General features: G+C 38.5%; 1 protein-coding gene across 2 annotated transcripts in view; it reads left to right on the forward strand.

The window, feature by feature from the left end:
- Window positions 1-21,472, forward strand: part of LOC105552682 (protein FAM208A) — a 38,356-nt gene that overhangs the window by 2,361 nt on the left and 14,523 nt on the right. For both annotated transcript variants that reach the window (XM_011998417.1, XM_011998418.1), the window contains exons 3-8: window positions 9,709-9,781; window positions 9,869-9,940; window positions 11,509-12,210; window positions 16,969-17,372; window positions 18,594-18,738; window positions 19,954-20,013. In XM_011998417.1, coding sequence (XP_011853807.1) covers window positions 9,709-9,781; window positions 9,869-9,940; window positions 11,509-12,210; window positions 16,969-17,372; window positions 18,594-18,738; window positions 19,954-20,013 — 1,456 coding nt within the window. The remainder of the gene's footprint in view (window positions 1-9,708; window positions 9,782-9,868; window positions 9,941-11,508; window positions 12,211-16,968; window positions 17,373-18,593; window positions 18,739-19,953; window positions 20,014-21,472) is intronic.

A 21,472-nucleotide genomic window follows, 5' to 3' on the forward strand; every position in this document is an offset into this window, starting at 1 on the left:
TGACACCCAGCTAATTTTTGTATTTTTAGTAGAGATGGGGTTTTATGTTGCCCAGGCTGGTCTCAAACTCCTGACTGACCTCAAGTGATCCACCCGCCTCGGCCTCCCAAAGTGTTGGGTGAGCCACCGTGCCTGGCCCTTTCTTCTTACTTTCTCACTGCATGTGAACATAATTTTAGGTTTATATTACGTTGCTTGTTTTCCTCTGAAAGCCTGACTACAATGCAAGCATACCTCGTGATCAAAATCTATTCAGATCCCGAGTTCAGAAAATGAAAGTTGAGATGGTAGGTTTGGATATGGAGAGATACCGAGTTATTCAAATCTATTTGGTTCTTGTGTTTCAGAGAGTGAGTATTGAGAATTCGGACAATGAGGGGTTTATCAGAAAATTACAATATCTTTTCAGTTACCGATAGTGAGGATCAGGAGAGGAAAGATGGCATTTCGTTCCTCACCTGACCAAGTATTACATTATGTTCATGGAATACTGGGTCTTTTCCAGAATCAAGAAGTAAAGTAAAATCCTAGATCTTAAAGGTTACTACCATTCCACAAGGATACACTCCCAGAATCTAATGTACCTAGGAATTTTGTGTTGCTATCCCTTTTCCAGCAGGCCTCACTGGGATTATTCCAGCTATAGCTCCTTTATTCATAGTTCTCTTGATAATGAGCAGTGCATTGAGGAATACTGATATTTTAAATTTTGTCCAAGATATGCACACAAGGTTTTCTGAATCGGAGACAGATTTTGTGAATACCCCACAGTGAGTAAAAATGTATTGGCCCTCCTTTGCCCTAGTCCTTGACTCCCTAGGGCATGCAGGCCTAAGCCGCTTGTCCTGAGTAACTGCATACTTCATAGGTAAGAGATGAGGACAAATACTTTCTCTTTGCTTATAAAGGGGGAAGAGACAGCTATTCCCTCCTGTGCTGAATGTGTCTCTTTGAAATGTTACGAATATTAACACCAACTCTTTGGTATATAAATAAAATCTCTTCAGGAGCCATTTATTTAGCCCTCTTGGACCAAGAGATATTTCCAAATTCCTGAGAACTCATTCCGTACTGAAATGTAAATACCTAGGGAGATCTCCATAGTCTTCTTGGCACCTCTGGACTTAACCTAGGAACCTCTCTTTGCTGTAATCTCTTAATCTACCCCACTTGATGCTCTTAGGGAGATAAAATAAGTTTTATTATTGGGGAGCAGAGCAATTAACTAGATAAATGGCTACAGATCTAAATCTTAAGGTATGCGAAGAGTAAAATATTTGGGGGGGTATGAAATTAAACATTCCCTTATCTTTATATCGTATACATTTTTGTATATTAGAAGGCTAGGACTTTTTGCAGTAGTGCTTAGAAATCCAGGGAAGTTTTTTCATCCAGGGAGACGATAAACGAAGTAAGATTATATTGACTTTATTTTTTTTTGGGACGGAGCCTCGCTGTGTCGCTGCACTGGAGTGCAGTGGTGTGGTCTTGGCGCACTGCACTTTCCGCTTCCTGAGTTCAAATGATTCCCCTGCCTCAGACTCCAGAGTAACTGGGATTACAGGCGCCCACCACCATGCTCGGCTAATTTTTGTATTCTTAGTAGAAACGGGGTTTCACCATGTAGGCCCGGCTGGTCTTGACCTTGTCATCTGCCTACCTTGGCCTTTGAAAGTGTTGGTATTACAGGCTTGAGCCATCTTGAGCCGTGCCTGGCCATCTTGTCCTTTCTTTAGTGTATTTTTTATTTTTGTTGGGGTTTCGCTCTTGTTGCCCAAGGTCCAATCTCAGCTCACTGCAACCTCCGCCTGCTGGGTTCAAGCAATTCTTCTGCCTCAGCCTCCTGAGTAGCTGAGATTACAGGCATGCGCCACCACACCTGGCTAATTGTGTATTTTTAGTAGAGATGGGACTTTCTCTATGTTGGTCAGGCTGGTCTCGAACTCCTGACCTCATGTTCTGCCCACCTCGGCCTCCTGAAGTGCGGGAATTACAGGTTTGAGCCACTGCACCCGGCCTAGTGTATTCTTTTAATAGAGTTTTAGAATTTTCTGGATACGAGTCTTGCTCATTTTTTGTTAGATTTATCTCCAGCTGTCTTACATTTTTTGATGCCTTTGTAAATAGTATTTTCTTTCTTCTTTTTGCGGGCAGGGGGACAGAGTCTCACTCTGTCACTCAGGCTGGAATGCAGTGGTGTGATCTCAGCTCACTGCAACCTCTGCCTCCCAGGTTCAAGGAATTCTCCTGCCTCAGCCTCCCAAGTACCTGGGACTACAGGTGTGCACCATCATACCTGGCTAATTTTTTTTGTATTTTTTGTAGCGATGGGGTTTTGCCATTTTGGCCAGTCTGGTCTCGAACTCTTGACCTCCAGTGATCTGCCTGCCTCAACCTCCCAAAGTGCTGGGATTACAGGTGTGAGCCACCACGCCTGGCCTGTGAATAGTATTTTCCATGTTAGTACATTTTCTGTTTCTTGTATACATAGAAATGTAATTGATATTTACATATTGATTTAATGCAGATCAGTGTGAAATTTGAATAACGTTTGTTCATTTTTATACATTTTTGGGGGTTTCTATATAGAATTCATTATCTGGAAGGTAGATTTGTTTTATTTTATTCCTCTCATCTTTATAGCAGTCCCCCATTATCCTTGGTTTTGCTTCCTGTAGTTTCAGTTACCTGTGGTCAGCTGTTGTCTGAAAATACTATATGGAAAGTTCCAGAAATAATTCATAAGTTTTAAATTAGTTTTCAGTAGTAGCCTAATGCTGCATCACAATGTCTGTGTCATCAGCCTCACTTCCATCTCATCACATAGGCATTTCATCATCTCACGTCATCATAAGAAGGGTGAGTACAGTACAATAAGATTTTGAGAGAGAGACCACATTATGTAATTCTTATTATATATTGTTACAGTTACTCTATTTTTTTGGTGGGGGGACAGTATCTCATTCTGTTGCTCAGGCTGGAGTACAGTGGTGTGATGTGATCATAGCTACTGCAGCCTTGAACTCCTAGTCATAAGTGATTCTCCCACTTCAGCCTCCCGGGTAGCTGGGCTATAGGTGTATACCACCATGCCCAGCTAGTTTTTAAAATTTATCTATTTTTTTAAATTTTTGTTAGAGAATGAGGTCTTACTATGTTGCCCAGGCTTGTCTCAAACTCCTGGCCTTAAGCAACCCTCATGCCTCAAGCTCCCAAAGTGCTGGTATTATAGGCATGAGCCACCATGCCCAGCCTGTTCTATTTTATTATTAATTATTGTTAGTCTTTTAGTATGCCTAATTTAAAAGTTAAACTTTATTATAAGAATGTATACATAGGAAAAAACAGGGTTTGTTACTGTCTGTGGTTTCAGACATTCACTGGGGGTCTCATAACATACCCTCTGCAGATAAGAGGGAACTACTATATATTGTTTCTTTTCCATGTTAATGTGCAGTCTAGGATTTGTAGTAAGAAGCTGAATAAAAATGGTGATTGTGGGCATTCTTGCCTTCTTGATTTAAAGAAAAAAAAATTCTTATAACATTTTACCATTAAGTAGGAAGTTCCCAGTAGTTTTTTATGTTGTAAACATTGCTGCTTTATTTTTTTAACCATGAGTGGATTTTGAATTTTAGCAGAGGGTTTTTGTTTTGGGTCGGGGGTTGGATTTATCAAGCTGGTCACACAGTATTTTAGGGTTCTGCCGAGAAACAGAACCAATAGTGTATGGTAGGGGGGTATGTAAAAAGAGATTTATTGTAAATAATTGGCTCACACATTTATGGAGGCTGACGTGTCCCAAGATCATATCTTCCGTTAGCAAGCTGGAGACCCAGGAGAACCAGTGGTTTAGTTTCAGTCTGAGTATGCAGATGTGAGAACCAGGACTGCCAATGGTGTAGTTCTAAGGCTGGCAGGCTCAAGACTTAGGAAGAGCCAATGTTTCAGTTCAAGTCTGAAGGCAGGAAACAGTTGATTTCCCAACTTGGAAGACAGACAGGAGGAATTCTCTTGTTGTGGGGCTTAGGGTTTGCCTTTTGTTCTATTTAGGCCTTCAGCTGATTGGATATGGCCAACCTACATTAGGGAGGTTGGCCTGCTTTACTCAGTCTATTGATTGTAAACTCATCTGAAAATAACTTGACAGGAACACCCAGAAAAATATTTGATCAAATACCTGGGCACTACATGACCAAATCAGGTTGACATAAAAAATTAACCATCATACATGGTATTTATTCCGTAGACCTACTAAGGTGAGTTATCAGTTTTCCAATATTAAACTATCCCTGCATTGCTTGTATAAAAACTACCACCCTACCCCTGCCACAGCTTTTAAAGTAAATTGTGGGGTTTTGCTTTTGTTTAGGAATTTTGTATCTGTGATGATAAATGAGATTGACCTGCAATTTTCCTTTCTTATACCATCTCTATCTTGTTGTTGTTGTTGTTTTTTTTGAAGACAGAGTTTCACTCTTGTCCTCCAGGCCTGAGTGCAGTGGCACAATCTCAGCTCACTGCAACCTCTGCCTCCCGGGTTCAAGGAATTCTGCCTCAGCCTCCCAAGTAGCTGGGATTACAGACATGCTCCATGGCACCTGGCTACTTTTTGTATTTTTAGTAGAGACGGTGTTTCATCATGTTGCCCAGGTTGGTCTCAAACTCCTGGGCTCAAGTGATCTGCCTGCCTCGGCCTCTCACAGTGCTGAGATTACTGGGGTGAGTCACCAAGCCTGGCCAACTTTTACTTTTTTGAGATTTGTTTTGCTATTTCTGTCTTAAGTCAGAAAAATAGTAAATACTCAGTTGTAAGTACTGCTTTAATTGTATTTCACGTTTTAATGTGCAGTATTTTCATTATTCATTTCTGAGAAATTTTTATTTTTTAGTTTCCAATTTTTTTTTTTAAACTTTGATATATGATGTAGAGGTATGTGTATAGGGAAACATAGATACTTTCGTCTTTTTTTATTTCTAATTTAATTGCATTGTAATCAACAGTAGTGGTGATTATTTGAAATTTGTTGAGACTTTAAGATCTAGGTAGTTAATTTTTGTACATGCTCCTTCTGTGTTTGAGTTCTGTGTTTGAGAAAAATGTATAACCTATAATTGTTGGGTGCTGGCTACACAATTCTGGGTTGACAGCTATTTTCTTGCACTTTGACTATGCTGCAGTGTCTTCTGGCTTCTGTTTTTATTTAGGGGTTAGCTCTCAGTCTAATTGTTGCTTTGTAGGTTCCCTGCCACCCCCTGGCTACTTTTTAAACCTTTTTTTTTTTTGTCTTTGCTGTTTAGCAGTTACAGTATCTAGGTGTAGATTTCTATTTATCCACCTTGGTATATTTTTCCTTTCATACTTGTGGATTTACATCTTTTTTTCTGGAAAATTAGTTACCTCTTTTATTGTACTTCTCCCTCATTTTCTTTAGCCTGCTTTTTTTTTTTTTTTTTTTTTTTTTTGAGACGGAGTCTCACTGTGTTGCCCAGACTGGTGTTCTGTGGCATAATCGTGGCTCACTCCAACCTCCACCTCCTGGGTTCAAGCAATTCTCCTGTTTCAGCCTCCCGAGTAGCTGGGATTATAGGTGTGTGCCACCACGCCTGGCTAATTTTTGTATATTTAGTAGAGACAGGGTTTCGCCATGTTGGCCAGTGGTCTCTAATGCCTGACCTCAGGTGATCCACTGACCTTGGCCTCCCAAAGTGCTGGGATTACAGGCGTTGAGCCACCGCACCCGGCCTGGCCTGTCTTTTTAGGACTCTAAAGAGGCATATTTTCCATGTCTGTTAACCTCGTCTTACATTTTCCATCTATTTGTTTCTCTGTACTGCATTCTAATTAACTTCATCGTAACTGTTTTCTAATTTAAAAATCATATATTTAGCTATGTCTCATTTGTTGCTTTATTTATTGTGTTTCTAATTTCACAGCACATGTTTTTTATTTTTAAAAGTTATATTTGAATTTTTTTGGATCTGCCTGGTTATTTCATAGCAAGTTCTTGTTAATTCTTTCAGAAGTATTTAGTGAGTACCTATTATATGCCAGGCAGAGTTCTAGGAGGTGCACATTATATTCTGGTATTCTTTGCTAATATTTTTTTAAGTGAAATAAAACTCACGTAACATCAAATTAACCATTTTAGCCTTTTTTTTTTTTTTTTTTTTAAATGGGCAGGATCTTGCTTTGTCATCCAGGCTGGAGTGCAGTGGTGTGGTCCTGGCTCACTGCACCCTTGACTTTCTGGGGTCCGGTGATCCTTTTACCTCATCCTTCTGGGTAGCTGGGGCTAAAGGTACATACCATCACACCTGCCTAATTTTTGTATGTTTTGTAGAGACAGGGTTTTGCCATATTGCCTGGGCTGTTCTTGAACTTGGCCTCCCAAAGTGCTGGGATTACAGGTGTGCACCACCGTGCCCGGCCATTTTAGCCATTTTAAAGTATATAATTCCATGGTTTTTTTAGTGGATTCACACTGTTGTGCAACTATCAACACTGTCTAATTCCTGGACATTTTCATCTCAGAATTCACTGTACATTCCCCCTTCCCAATCCCTGACAGCCATTAGTCTACTTCTGTCTCTATGGATTTATCTGCTCTGGATATTTTATATAAATAGAATCAAGCAATATGTGGCTTTCAGTGCCTGCCTGGCTTCTTTCACTGAGCGTAATTTTCAAGGCTCATTGATGTTGTAGCATGTATCAGAACTTCATTCTGTTTTATGGCCCAGTATTCTTTCATTGTATAGATAATACCACATTTTGTTTGTTCTTTTATCAATTATTTCCATTTCTTGGCTGCTATGAATAATGGTGTTAGGAACATTAGTGTAAACATTTTTGTGTGAAAATGTTTTTAATTCTTCCAATTATTTTATGTCTTTAAACATTTCATAGTGGATTATTTTACATTTTGCATCTGATAATTCCAATTTTTGATGCCTTTGAGTGTTTGAATCTTTTTTTTTTTTCTGCTCAATCTTACTGTAGTATAGCTTATTTCCTTCTAAGCTTTTTTTTTTTTTTTTTGAGACAGGACTTACTCTGTTGCCTAGGCTGAAATGCTAAAGCGTGTGGCACAATCACAGCTTCACAGCTTGAACTCTCAGAATCAAACAATCCTCCTCCCACCTTAGCTTTCCAAGTAGCCAGGACTATAGGCACATGATGCCACACATGGCTACTTTTAAAATTTTTTTTGTAGAGATGGGGGCTTACTGTGTTGCCCAGGTTGGTCTTGAACTCCTGGCTTCAAGCAGTCCTCCCACTTCAGCTTCCGAAAGTGCTGAGATTACAGGGATGAACCACTGTGCTTGGCCCATTGTACATGTGGTTTATACTAACTCTTTTTTTGTGGGGGTTGGGGAGTGCCATAGTACCTTTAATGTTATCTGGAAATTTAAAATAGTAGAATCAACTAATTAAAAATCCCACAGATTGGATTAATACTTTTTTTTTTTTTTTTTTTAAAGAATAACCAAACAGTTAAAATAGAGGCAACAGGAGCACAATTTCCAGGATTTTTCTTTTCTGCAGAGCTGAATGGATTTCTTTGGGCTGAAGCCACAGATACAACTGCTGAAGGCCTCTGTCTGCCTTAGTGTTATTTCTGATTATAGATTGCCTATACTCCATGGATTTTTAGAAACATTGGGACCCCTTAAGTATAGGAATCTTTAGGTTACTAGTAGTGGAATTTATAAAACCTAGTATTTGGAGTGAGTGAGAGGTTAAAGGCATCTAATTGGTTTTCATCAGTGAGCACAAAACATGAAAATCTTACTTGTGCTTCCTAACTTTTTATTTCATCAACTAGGAGTTTGGGCAAAATATTAAAAGAAGTATATTATCTAAAATATTTTAAATAAAAGTATTTGTGTCTGAAACAAATTTTTCAGGTACGTTGTCCACTTGTAGTATACTCTAAGAGACTTAGCGTGGCTATAAATGGTAGCCATAAGACGCAGTTAAATGTCTTGCAGAGCCAATACTATATGTCAGCAGTATGATGTAACTTGGCCTGAGGATTTTTTAACCTTGGCCCTGGGATTTTTAGGAAACAAGGCCAGTGCAGCACAGATGTAACTATTAGAAACCTTACAACAAAGTTTGCCCTTACAAGATTAAACTTCCTTTATAAAAGAAAGACCTGGTAACTGACCCTCACGGAATACAGGCAGTAAAAATGGGGAAAGATGCCCCAAAGTTTAGAGTGATCTTCAGATGGAGACCTTCCTAGTCATTTGGTCATCTGACCCCCTGACTGTATCTGGCCCATGCCACCAGCCTGCTTCCACTAAAATAAACTCTTTGAGCAACAGGTATCTATGACTGATTTTTGGCACAGATTGAACTGAAGGAGAAGTTGACCCTGGAGAAGGTGATCAACTAAGACTACCTGAAACCCCCCAAACACAATACCACTTTACTTTTGAGTGTTCAGTGTTTTTATTAAATGTGAATTAGTAGCACAGTTACTTTTTGTCCTCTGAATTATTAGTTTTTATACAGACATTTTACTGGAATTGTTTTAGTAGGAATTTAGGTAATGAAAGTTTTCTTTCAGAACTCAGGTATCCTTTTGTGTTCAGTTGCCTTGCTCAGTTTCTCATTTACCCAAAACATTGTGAACTATTGCAGTAGCCCCTGAAATGAATTCTTTGCATTAGATTGTTTTTCTGCCGCCTCCTGCACAGTGCTGTCAAGTCTTTTTTGTTATTGTTGTTTTAAGGAAACACTAGCTCAAAGGCGTATGCTCTGAAGGACATTCTTGGCCAACCTGGCTTCTGGTCTTTTTACAGCTAACCTATGATCTTTCATTCCAGACTTGTCTTACACATTTATCCTAGTCTGTCCTCACCCTCTTGCCAGTGATAAATAACTGTGATGTTTGTAAACTGTCCATTATAACTCACCTTTGCTCATGGTGTTGCCTCTACTGAAATGTCCTTCCCACAATCTCAGACTCTTGTCAGTGTACCCATCCTTCAAAATCCACTTTTGATACACTTTCAGTAAACCTTTCTTGACCATCTTTTACTACTGTAAACAAACTGTATTTTTCTATTTCTATTATTTTGTAAATCTCTTAGGGAACTTTTCTGTCTTATGTAGTTACTGGTATTTCTTGTGTTACTCTCTACCTAATTATAAACTTCTTGTGATCAAGGATCTTGTGTTGCTTGTATTTGGTTATCTCTGGGCAAATTGCCTTACATGTGAAAGTGTTCATGTAATATGTGTGCAATTCGATTATGGAAACACATTGGGTTTGCGATTAGTCCGAACTCTTGCAACGCAGTGTTTCAAAGCCTGTTTTATATCTAGCATCTAGCACATTACTTTGGCCACTAATAAACATATCTTTTGAATTGATGACGAAAATATTTGAAGTCTTTAGTTTGGTCCATCCTTGTATTTTAGCTTCAGGGAAAAATTAACGTGGTTTTGCAGTTAGGGGAGTTCTTTCAGTAACATTTTCTCGTTAATGTTATGAAAACCAAGGAATTTTTATTTGATTGGAATCCTGTTAGCAGAGTTGGTAGAAAGAGTTAATTAATTCATTAGCAATATTTTTTTCTTAAAAGATGATTAAGAACTCTTTTTCTTTACAATTAGTAGAAAATGCTGTGTGTCTGCCTTATGGTGAATAATAATAAAGCAGATACAACTTCTTCCTTCCCCTCAAAATACAGGTTCTTGTTAAACCTTTGGGAGACCGAGGATACCTTTTTCTTCTCTCCCCTTATCAGATGGTTCCTCCATATGGTAGGTGGTCTCTCTTTAATTTTTACAATTCTTTCTTAACTTTTTAGTTAAAACACATTGCTAATGAGTTTGGCTTCTGTTTTTTAGAATATCAGACTGCCAAGTCTCGAGTCCTACATGCTTTGTTTCTATTTCAAGAACCTAGAAGCATAGTTACTTGTAAGTTCTTTGAATATCTAAATCTAGTTACTTATAGATACTTAACATTTCATTGAAATTTTCCAGATAACTCACTAAACATTTTGCCTTTCTTACATGATGTTTCAGGAAATACTGGTGGTTAAGAGGTAATTAGCAATAAAAGACACAAATTATACGACTTTTTTTTTTTTTTTCTTGAGACAGTTTTGCTCTTGTTGCCGAGGCTGGAGTGTAGTGGCGTGATCTCGGCTCACTGCAACCTACGCCTCCTGGATTCAAGTGATTCTCCTGCCTCAGCCTTCTGAGTAGCTGGGATTACAGGGCATCCACCACCATGCCCGGCGAATTTTTTGTATTTTTAGTAGAGATGGGGTTTCACCATGTTGGCCAGGCTGCTCTCGAACTCCTGACCTCAAGTGATCCACCTGCCTCGGTCTCCCAGAGTGCTGGGATTACAGGTGTGAGTTACTGTGCCTGGGCAACGATTTTTTTTTTTAACTGTGAGAAATTAATTTGTGTATATCAGTGCTCTCATAAAGCTTGATTATAATTGTTATAGTACTGTAGCTTAGTTATGAGGGTTACTTATTTATTTATTTTAGATATAGGGTCTCACTCTGTTGCCCAGGCAGTGGTGTGATCATGGCTCACTACATACAGCCTTGCCCTCCCTTCTAGGCTCAAGCAGTCCTTCTGCCTCAGCCTCGAGTAGCTTGGGATTACAGGCGTGTGCCAGCACACCTAGCTAAATTAAATTTTTTTTTTTTTTTTCCTTTAGAAGCAGGATCTCACTGTGTTATCCAGGTTGTTCTTGAACTCCTGGCCTGAAGCGATCCAACTATCTCAGCCTCCCAAGCTTTTGGAATTACAGGCATGAGCCACTGTGCCCGGTCTGTGAGGGTTTTGTATGATTATTTTTTAGCTTAGTTTAATTTTGCATTCAAATTTTAGTAACTGTAAAGCATAATTTGCCAAGATAAATATTAGACCATTCAAAATTAATAAGAATTTTTGGCGCTGATATAAGACAAGATTTGTTAACCACCTTTTCTAAGAATGAACATTAATACTATGTATTAAGATAAAGTTCCCACTAATGGCTTTATTTCACTGTTGGATTAAGGATGAGTTTCTCAATTGTGGCTACTCAGCATCTGCATATCTGTTCATGTGAAGTTAGTTACTACTTTATATGAGGAAGGGATGACATGCAGGACTGTTTTGCTTGGAGCCTCAGATCTTGTTCTGTCTCTATTTCTTCTTACATGTTGCTTGCCACTATTTGAATTTCCTGGGGGCAGTTGGAAGTGAAATCTTCAATGAGTGGGTGATTTTTCCTTTAAAAATGTGTTCTGCTCTTTCGTTTGTTTTAGTTTCTTACTGGCCTATTACAGGTTTCTGGACTTTTAACAAGCATGCTATTCATATATTTGCTATATTGTATGTATATACTAGGGTACATACTCGTCTGGTTCAACATTAATGTATAAATGTTTTTACACTTCTTTGGCAATATTTAGATCTGTATTTGATTAGTTTCTTGATTGCTAACATGGTTTGCTTTTTTTTGTTTGTTTTATTTACAGCACAAAAAGGTTCAACCAATGCAGCACCAAAGGAGAGGCATGAGAGCATGCCAGATGTATTAAAAATAGCTCAGTTTTTACAATTTTCTTTGATTCAGTGTCGAAAGGAATTTAAAAATATAAGCACTATAAATTTCCATTCTGTTGTTGAAAAGTATGTAAGTGAATTTTTTAAGCGAGGTTTTGGTTCAGGTAAACGAGAGTTTATTATGTTTCCATATGATTCACGGTTAGATGATAAAAAGTTCTTATACTCAGCTCCCAGAAATAAATCCCATATTGATACTTGTTTGCATGCCTATATTTTTCGGCCTGAAGTGTATCAGTTACCTATTTGTAAATTAAAAGAACTATTTGAAGAAAATAGAAAACTTCAACAGTTTAGTCCACTTTCAGATTATGAAGGTCAAGAAGAAGAAGTGAATGGTACAAAAATGAAATTTGGAAAACGAAATAACTCAAGGGGTGAAACCATTATATCTGGAAAGCAAAGATCATCTCATTCTTTGGATTATGATAAGGATAGAGTCAAAGAATTGATTAATTTAATTCAGTGTAGGAAAAAGAATGTGGGTGGGGACTCAGACACCGAAGATATGAGAAGCAAAACTGTCTTGAAGAGGAAGCTTGAGGATCTACCTGAAAATATGAGAAAGCTCGCCAAAACCAGTAATTTATCTGAAAATTGCCATCTGTATGAAGGTAAAATATCAGATTGCTCTTATAATAACAACCAAAAATAAAGTAGTTCTGTTCTTTCCTGTAGTAGAGGGGCATATAAATTAAAGCCTGAGGGCCAAATTCAGCCTGTCCACTATTTTTTTAAAGAAAGTTGTATTTGAATACAGCCATATGTATGTAGCTGCTTTCATGCTGTAATGGCAGAGTTGGCATTGGCACTGAGACTGTATGGCCCACAAAGCCTAAAATATTTGCTACCTGGCCCAGTACAGGAAACACTTTACAATTCCTGCACTGGAACATCAGATTTCTAAATTGTTTGGTTTATGTTAACATGACATAATAATACTAATCAGAGCTCTTGTCCTTTTATATTCCTTAATTTGTATTTTTTAATGGTTATTATTATCGTTTTTTGAGACGGAGTCTCGTTCTCTCGCCCAGGCTGGAGTGTAGTGGCACGATCTCAGCTCACCGTAAGCTCCACCTCCCAGGTTCACGCCATTCTCCTGCCTCAGCCTTCCGAGTAGCTGGGACTACAGGAGCCCGCCGCCAAGCCTGGCTAATTTTTTGTATTTTTAGTAGAGACGGGGTTTCACCATGTCATCCAGGATGGTCTCCATCTCCTGACCTCGTGATCCACCCGCCTCGACCTCCCAAAGTGCTGGGATTATAGGCGTGAGCCACCACGCCCGGCCATATTCCTTTATTTTTATAGTTGAAGAAGTATAGTATTAGAATATTAGTATCTTTTAGGCTGTTGCATAATGAAAAGGAACCTTCTGAATTTGAAAATAAAATATGCATACACGTATTCCTTTATACCCCAAGAATCTAGGAATATCTTTGGGTTTTTCTTTTTTTGTTGTTCTTTTTTCCTTTGTTTTGTTTTGGTTGACAGAAAAAGATAAGACAGTAAGGTGCTTGTTTTAAGTGTGTTTGTTTCAATATTGCAAGTCAGCTAAAACACTTTTATCTGGATTTTTAAGATCTTAACACTACTAGTTCATAAGCACGAAATGAGTTCTTTTGCATTCAGAGAAAGTTGACCTAACAATCCACATTTCCTGCTGCTGTTGCTCCTCTGAGTGATTATGGCAGAACTGAGTATTCTTAGGTTTTTTATTAAGCAACTTGTCTTTTCAAATTCAGTGTGTCTTAGTCTAGGTTAGTCAGATCAGTGTCTTTTCACACTTTTGCTCTTAGCAATCTGTATTTGTATCCTCACTTTTCACTTTCCTGCTCTCTTTATTTATTTGTTTTTGCGACAAAGTCTCACTCCATCACCCAGGCTGTAGTGCAGTGGCTCCATCTTGGTTCACTGCAACCTCTGTCTACCTGGTTCAAATGATTCTCATGTCTGAGCTTCCCTAGTAGCTGGAATTACAGGCACACACCACTGTGCCTGGCTACTTTTTGTATCTTTAGTAGAGACGGAGTTTTGCCATATGGGCCAGGCTGGTCTTGAACTCCTGACACCAAGTGATCCGCCTGCCTTGGCCTCCCAAAGTATTGGGATTACAGTCGTGAGCCCCCACACTCAGCCTGCTCTTTTTTAACTTTTTTATTGTTATATGGTATTCAATATGGTAGCCACTAGTCATATGTTGTTATTTAAGTTTAAAATGAAATAAAAATACATTTCAACAACCACACCATTGTATTAGTATAGAGAGAGAACATTTCCATTATTGCAGAAAGTTCTATTTGACATTACTGTTCTTTGCAGTAACTATCATGTTTTCATTAGTTAACCTGTGTGTCTCTCTTTCCAATGTTGTTATTCCTTGTCCGTGTTCTTTATCTCTTTGGTGGCCTTCCTGACTTACTACCTTCGTGCACCCGTTTCAGTATCATGTTCTTCTCAGTATTGCTTTGCTAATTTACTACCAATCTCATCTTACATACTTGCCTTTTAAAGCTTTGTTATAGACTATCCATATCCCCCCATGTTTCCCACTCTTCTCTTACATGTGTTGGTTAAGGGTCATCTCTCTCTGCCTAGAGTATGTCATGGTCAGTCTTTTATTTCCCTCTTTTTTTTTCCTGAAGTAGCTTCCATTTCTTTCAAGCCTTATATCTTTGCAGTTCATATTTCTCCTCAGCTTTCTGTCTGTTCTCTTTAATGATCTCCTCCTTTAGTTTATGCTGGATTTGCAATCTGCTGAACCCGTTAGCACTTAATTGTCTTATCTTGTTGACATGTCTTGAGAGTTTTGTTTACTGTGTGCTAGGTACTTTATGTATATGAACTCTTTTATTAATAGTTCTTGAGTAGTAGGCATTATTATCCCAATTTTGCAGATGAGAAAATCATCTCAGATAAGTTAAATAACTTTACCAAAAGTTATGAAGTTAGTGGCACAATCCAAAGTCAGTTCTGACTGACTCCAAAGCATTGTTCACAAACTGCTGCGTTTCCTGTCACTGAGCACGTAATATGCACTGAATAAATAAGATACGTATTTTTTGGTACTGTTTTTGTTGGTAACCAGTTCTGTGTATGTGGAAAAAATAGTTGTGGGTAAAAATCAGGCTTCATCAATAATTAAAATGATGAGAAAGCCATACTAATTATAATAGGTCAAATGAGAAATGTGGCAGAAGAAGAAGGGTATATAGCTTAACTGAAACTAGTGACTGTCAGACCTGCATTTTTAGGTGTTTCTCACTTATTTCTTTTCAAGTAATTTTGCATACTTTGTTTCTGAAGGTAGAGATTTCAAAGTTGTATTCTAACTTTTTTTTTTTTTTTTTGAGACGGAGTCTCATTCTATCGCCCCGGCTGGAGTGCAGTGGTGCGATCTTGGCTCGCTGCAAGCTCCGCCTCCTGGGTTCATGCCATTCTCCTGCCTCAGCTGCCCAAGTAGCTGGGACTACAGGTGCCCACCACCACACCAGGCTACTTTTTTGTATTTTTAGTAGAGACAGGGTTTCACAGTGTTAGCTAGGATAGTAATTTCCTGACCTCATGATCCGCCCGCCTCGGCCTCCCAAAGTGCTGAGATTACAGGCGTGAGCCACCGCACCTGGCTGTATTCTAACTTTTAAAACACCCTGATCTTGATTTGGTGGTGAGCCCAGTCATTTTATGAGGTAACGTCCTAACCCATTCCCACCACCCCTTATAACTTTTAACATAAACTGTTTTGCGGTACAGTTTATATCAGTGTCCCTATTTAAGCGCACAGTTTGATGAGTTTTGACAGCTGTGTAATCACCACTCCAGTATATAGAACTTTTTTTTTTTGTGATGGAGTCTTACTCCGTCTTCCGGGCTGGAGTGCAGTGGCCTGATCTCGGCTCACTGCAACCTCTGCTTGCTGGGTTTAAGTGATTCTCCTGTCTCAGCCTCCCGAGTAGCTGGGATTACAGGTGTGCGCCACCATACCCAGCTAATTTTTGTATTTTTAGTAGAGACAGGGTTTCACCATGTTGGCCGAGCTAGTCTCGAACTCCTGACTTCAGGTGATCCACCCTCCTCAGCCTCCCAGAGTTTTGGGATTACAGGCGTGAGCCTATAGAACTGTTTTTTTTTTTTTTTTTGGAGACGGAGTCTCGCTTTGTCACCCAGGCAGGGGTGCAGTGGCACGATCTCGACTCACTGAACCCTCTGCCTCCTGGGTTCAAGTGATTCTCCTGCCTTAGCCTCCCGAGTAGCTGGGACTACAGGCGCATGCCACCATGCCCAGCTAAATTTTTGTATTTTTTTAGTAGAGACGGGGTTTCACCTTGTTAGCCAGGATGTTCTCGATCTCCTGACCTTGTGATCCCCCCGCCTTGGCCTCCCAAAGTGCTGGGATTACAGGCGTGAGCCACCGTGCCTGGCCAGAACATTTTTATATGTTGCTTTGTGTTCTTTGTTAGGTAGCTCACCCCACTCTGCTGCTGATCTGCTTTTTGTCTTTAGAGATTAGTTTTGCCTGCTCTATAAAAAGTTGACATAATTAGAATCATACAGTATGCACTCCTTTGTTTCTGACATTTATTTTTGTTGTGGTACATTACACTCAAATTAGAAATCCTAACTCAGGCTTCACCCAATCCCTACCCCAACCCAACATTAAAGCACATGACTTTCTGAATGTTTGCTCCCTTTACAAGTTTTAAAATATATTAGTTGTTACAGATTATACAGATTTATAGTGCATGCATGGAACCATGTCTTAACGTGTTTCCTCTTATAATGCTTTTTCTTGATGCAAATTTCGTGGAGATTTCTTCAAGATGATTTTATGTCTGTAATATCCTAGCTTCATTATGAATTTAAGTAATCTAGTCATTCAAGATAAGGTGTAGATTTTAAGTGTGTCTGCCAGTGCCTTAAGGACAAAATATAGTAGGTATGGAAAAGATAGAAATCAAATTAAGTCATTTTTTTATTAGCCTAGTGTAATACGCATATAATCCTAACAATTGGCAAAATAGCAAGTACAAATGTTTCATCTCTTGTCAGGCATCTGGTTGACTTTGAGATTTTGATGGTAGAGTTATTAATACACATATTTAAAACCTGATGCATGAGCTTATTTTCCTGTTGATAGAATGCTTAAATTACAATGAAAATTAAACTTAAATAGCAATTTTGAACTATGTGCAAAATTTTACAATTCTATTTGTAAAGTGATGCGGATATTTGTAAAGTCTAAGCAAATTGTTTGGTTGAGTTCCTGACCATAAATGCTTTACGATAATTTTTTAGGTATATTTGATTTCAAAAATTTTATGCTGGTTTTTAAACTTAACTTCAACCAATGACTTTTCTTTCCTTTTTCTCAGAGTCTCCACAGCCTATTGGCTCACTTGGACATGATGCTGACTTGAGGCGGCAGCAGCAGGATACCTGTAACTCCGGCATTGCTGACATCCATAGGCTGTTTAATTGGTTATCAGAAACACTAGCAAATGCACGCCATTCTGATGCATCTCTGACAGACACAGTCAACAAAGCCTTAGGATTGAGCACTGATGATGCCTATGAAGAGCTGAGGCAAAAACATGAGTATGAGTTGAACTCTAACCCAGATAAAAAAGAATATGAGCAGCCTACTTGTGCAAAAATTGAAAATGCACAGTTTAAGGGTACTCAGAGCTTATTACTAGAAGTTGATGCAACATCTAAGTATTCTGTTGCTATTTCTACCACCGAAGTGGGCACTGACCATAAGCTACATTTGAAAGAAGTAAGCATATAGCTGTTGGTTATCTTTGTGTTTGTGAGTGTGTGTGTGAAAGAGGTGCTGTGAGTATGCTTCAGGGAATGATTTTTTTCTTTGAAAAAGAAATAAAATGCACTTTTGAGTAAAGGTGCCTGTCTAGGATGGTACTTCCTAAGTTATTCCTTGTTACAAAGAGATAAATGCTGAAATAGTTTTCCTTCCTTCCTTAGAAGCTTAATCTATTGTCTACAGTTTACTTGTGATAAAGCTAAGGTGGAACAATCTATTAATATTTGTCAGAAATGGCTTATTGGGAGTTAATTCCTTATTGTTTCATAATAAAGTTGAATTATCAAAACATTGGCTTTCTGCTGGCACTAACAGAGAACCCAAAGGTGAGACAGGTGAGGATACCAGTCTCAATACAGCAGTGTAACAAAGTTAAGTACTTGGTATTTCTTATGCAAATAGGAATGGGACATAAGTAGCCTTTAGGATTACCTCTGAAGTGACTTGCAGCTTTGCTTATTGGAGTGTTCAGTATATTTATGATATATGTTCAGAGTGCTGGTTTGTAGCTGAGAAGTAGCCTTATCTCCCTTAAGTAGTCGCTGCGTCACTGGGGAATAGTTCTAGGATGGCACCATATTCCTATGGGCTTGCTTCTTCATTTACTGTCTCCATTTTCTGTTCCCTGCCTTTGTTTAAAAGTTGTATGCATGTCCCCATTCTTTCTCCATGTCGTTTTGGGATATTTATTTCAAGGGGAAGATGATGACAGGAAGCTTATTTGTTGGGGTATGTAAGGTAGGCACTGAGGAACTAACCTGTATTAATATTTTCCTGATAACTTTTGTATTTTAAATCAAGTTGATGGGGGGCGGGGGCACGGGGCGAACCTAGCACACCACCGATTTTTATAACTAAAGTTTTAATGGAGCACAGCTATGTCCATTTGTTTAGGTATTGCCTATGGTAGACTTGAGAGTCTGGCCTGCATAGCCTAAAATATTTACTGTTTGGCACTTTAGCATAAAAGTTGACCAATCCCTGTTCTAAATTAACATAAAATTAAGTTTTGAGGGAAAAGTTATGTTTTGAGACTAGAGTGTAACTTTACCATGTTGATTTTACACATTTGTAATATTTAGATTGAAGCACATGAATTTACTGTGAAAAAAAGTTTATTCTTGACATTAAAATGAATTGAAAAGAAAGCTATTGAGTGTGTACTTTGATTTTTAGGATCCAGATTTAATTAGCGTGAATAATTTTGAAGATTGCAGTTTGTGTCCCAGTGTTCCCATTGAACATGGATTTCGTAGACAACAGTCTAAGTCAAATAATGTTGAAGAGACTGAAATACATTGGAAACTGATACCAATTACAGGTAAGAAAAGTATACTTAGACTTCGGTTTGCTTCATTTTACTTTGAGACCAGTTTCCTGAAGGTTTCCATCTGTTCTGGATTTCACTCTTGGGTCACTAGGTGTTTCATCTCACTTGGCGCTGATACCTTCAGTGTCTTATTTAAGTAATACGAAGTAATACTGAGTGTTGCTGTTCTTGGTCAGCATCAGCAAGCACCGGCAAAATCACCTTAAAAACAGGGATTTAAGACACACTCTCTCTGTGGAGTTTAGCATGCAGACTGCTGAATGAAGACTGTTGGCAGAAACTGAGTTTTTGATAAGCTGAGGTAGCTGCAGAGATAAAATGGTGCTCTTTGGACAATCAATTAAATGTCTTCTCAAACTTACTAAACTTCACTGTAACAAGCTGTCATCTAGTAAGTGATAATGTTGAGGTTCATCTATTAGAAATTTGATTTCTTAATGCTGGATTATCTTAAATAAATTGGATTATCTTAGAGAATGGCCTCAATGATCACATGTAAATGTTATTGAACTATGAGGCAAAAAGTTTAGCAGATGTTGAAATTTTTTTTTTTGGTAGCATCCTGATTTCTCTGTGCAAACACGCACATACAAACATACAAATACATACACTTAATATACCAAGTTCTTTTTCTTAAATATTTTTGAAAATATTTTCAGGGTATATGTCTTTTCCAGTCTTACATCTTTAACCTTTTAAAAACAATAGCAGCAGCAAACAACTTTTTGTTACAAAGTAGACTGGCCTATGAACTAGACTAGAACCTGCTGAGACTTCCGAGGACTCAGAAGAATTTATAAAACTTTATGAGTTCCCATGGGGTTTAGCAGTATCTTCTACTTAACACCTTTCTGGAGGGCAAGCGGCCTGTAGGTGATGATAGAGGGAACCTAGTATTGTTTTATGAGGTGGAAATACCAGCTTGAGTGGGAGAAACAAAAGAAGTAGTTGATACAAGAAGGTTATCCTAACCGTTTCTCATTTAGACACCACCGTTTCTCATTTAGACACCTTCATACTTGGTGTTGGGTCATTTGAAGGTACAGTGTCTTAAGTGTTGATATTCCATCATTACAAGTATGACTCTTCAGATTATTTTAGGCAGAAGAAGGAATGCTTGCATTTGTTATCACTTGGGGTTGTCTGAAAGGTGCTTAGTAGGTATCACTAATGTCTGAAGAGAGTCTAATGGATGCTTTCCCTCAGGAGGGAATGCAAGAAGCCCAGAAGACCAGCTGGGGAAACATGGTGAGAAACAAACACCAGGTGAGAAGGCTTGCTTTGCTTTTCTTCCCAGTGTGCCCTTCTTCAGAATTGCTACTTGCATTTCTGATACTCCATCAATAAGGGCATTGATTTAAATTTTTTTAATTACAGAAAATTTGGACACTACCATATTTATTTGTATGTAAATCATTACTTGAATTGTATCCAATATTCTTACTATAAAGTGTTCAAATAAGTCACCGAATATTTATATAGATTAAGTTTTCTTCACCCATAATAGAGTCTATCTTACAGTATGATTTGGAAAGACCGGAATACATTCCTAAACAATTTGTGCAGTATATCTTATGAGAAACTCTTTTTTTTGTTTTTGTTTTCGTTTTCTTTTTAAGATGGAATCTTGCTCTATCACCCAGGCTGGAGTGCAGTGATGTGAGCTTGGCTCGCTGCAAGCTCTGCCTCCCAGGTTCAAGCAGTTCACCTTTCTCAGCCTCCCAAGTAGCTGGGATTACAGGCGCATGCCACCATGCCCAGCTAATTTTTGTATTTTTAGTAGAGACGGGGTTTCACCATGTTTGCCAGGCTGGTCTCAAACTCCTGACCTCCGATGATCCACCCGCTTTGGCCTCCCAAAGTGCTGGGATTACAGGCTTGAGCCTCCACGCCTGGGTTTCTTTTTTTAAAATTTTTAAAAAATAGCCAAGAGGGGAAGCCATTTATATTTTAGGTATACTGTTCATAGTCTTAACCTAGTTGTTCTGATTGTAAAGCTGATTTCTGCAGGTACTTTAAATAAGAGATTAAGAAACTTGGATTTCAGAAACAATTGCAGATATTACTGATTAGCTAGTTGGCAGTGGGTACCTAGGAGATAATCTTTGAGCTTTGTGGATTCAGCTTCTCTGCAGATGGTCTTGCTTATAGTTTGGTGGTGATATTTTTTATATTTTCTTTCAGTTTTACTGTATCTGTCTCAGAAATAAAAGTGTTGTTTTTTTATTTGAAAGAAATATGAAATGATTTTCTTACTACATCTTTGTAGTAATTTCTTTGCTTTGGGAGTTGTTTCTCCCCTACCCCCCCCCCCCCATTAAAATTACTAGCTTCCTTCAAGAAAATCTTTACCATCTCCTAGGAAAATTATGGTTTGAAAAAAGAAACCATGAACAACAGATATATAACATAGAGGAAAGTTCACAAATCTTTTTTTTTTTCTTTTTTCCTCTGATACAGAGTCTCTCTCTGTTGCCCAGGCTCTAGTGCAGTGGCATGATCTTGGTTCTCTGCAACGTGTGCCTCCTGGGTTCAAGTGATTCTCCTGCCTCAGCCTCCCAAGTAGCTGGGATTACAGGCATGTGCCACCACACCCAGCTAAGTTTTATATTTTTAGTAGAGACAGGGTTTCACCATGTTGGCCAGGCTAGTCTCGAACTCCTGACCTCAAGTGAGCCACTGAACCTGGCCACAGATCTTTATTGTACAGCTTTTTGAAATTTTA

The sequence above is a fragment of the Mandrillus leucophaeus genome, unplaced genomic scaffold (genome assembly GCF_000951045.1).
Source record: "Mandrillus leucophaeus isolate KB7577 unplaced genomic scaffold, Mleu.le_1.0 Scaffold57, whole genome shotgun sequence".
In the NCBI taxonomy this organism is placed as follows: Eukaryota; Metazoa; Chordata; class Mammalia; order Primates; family Cercopithecidae; genus Mandrillus; species Mandrillus leucophaeus.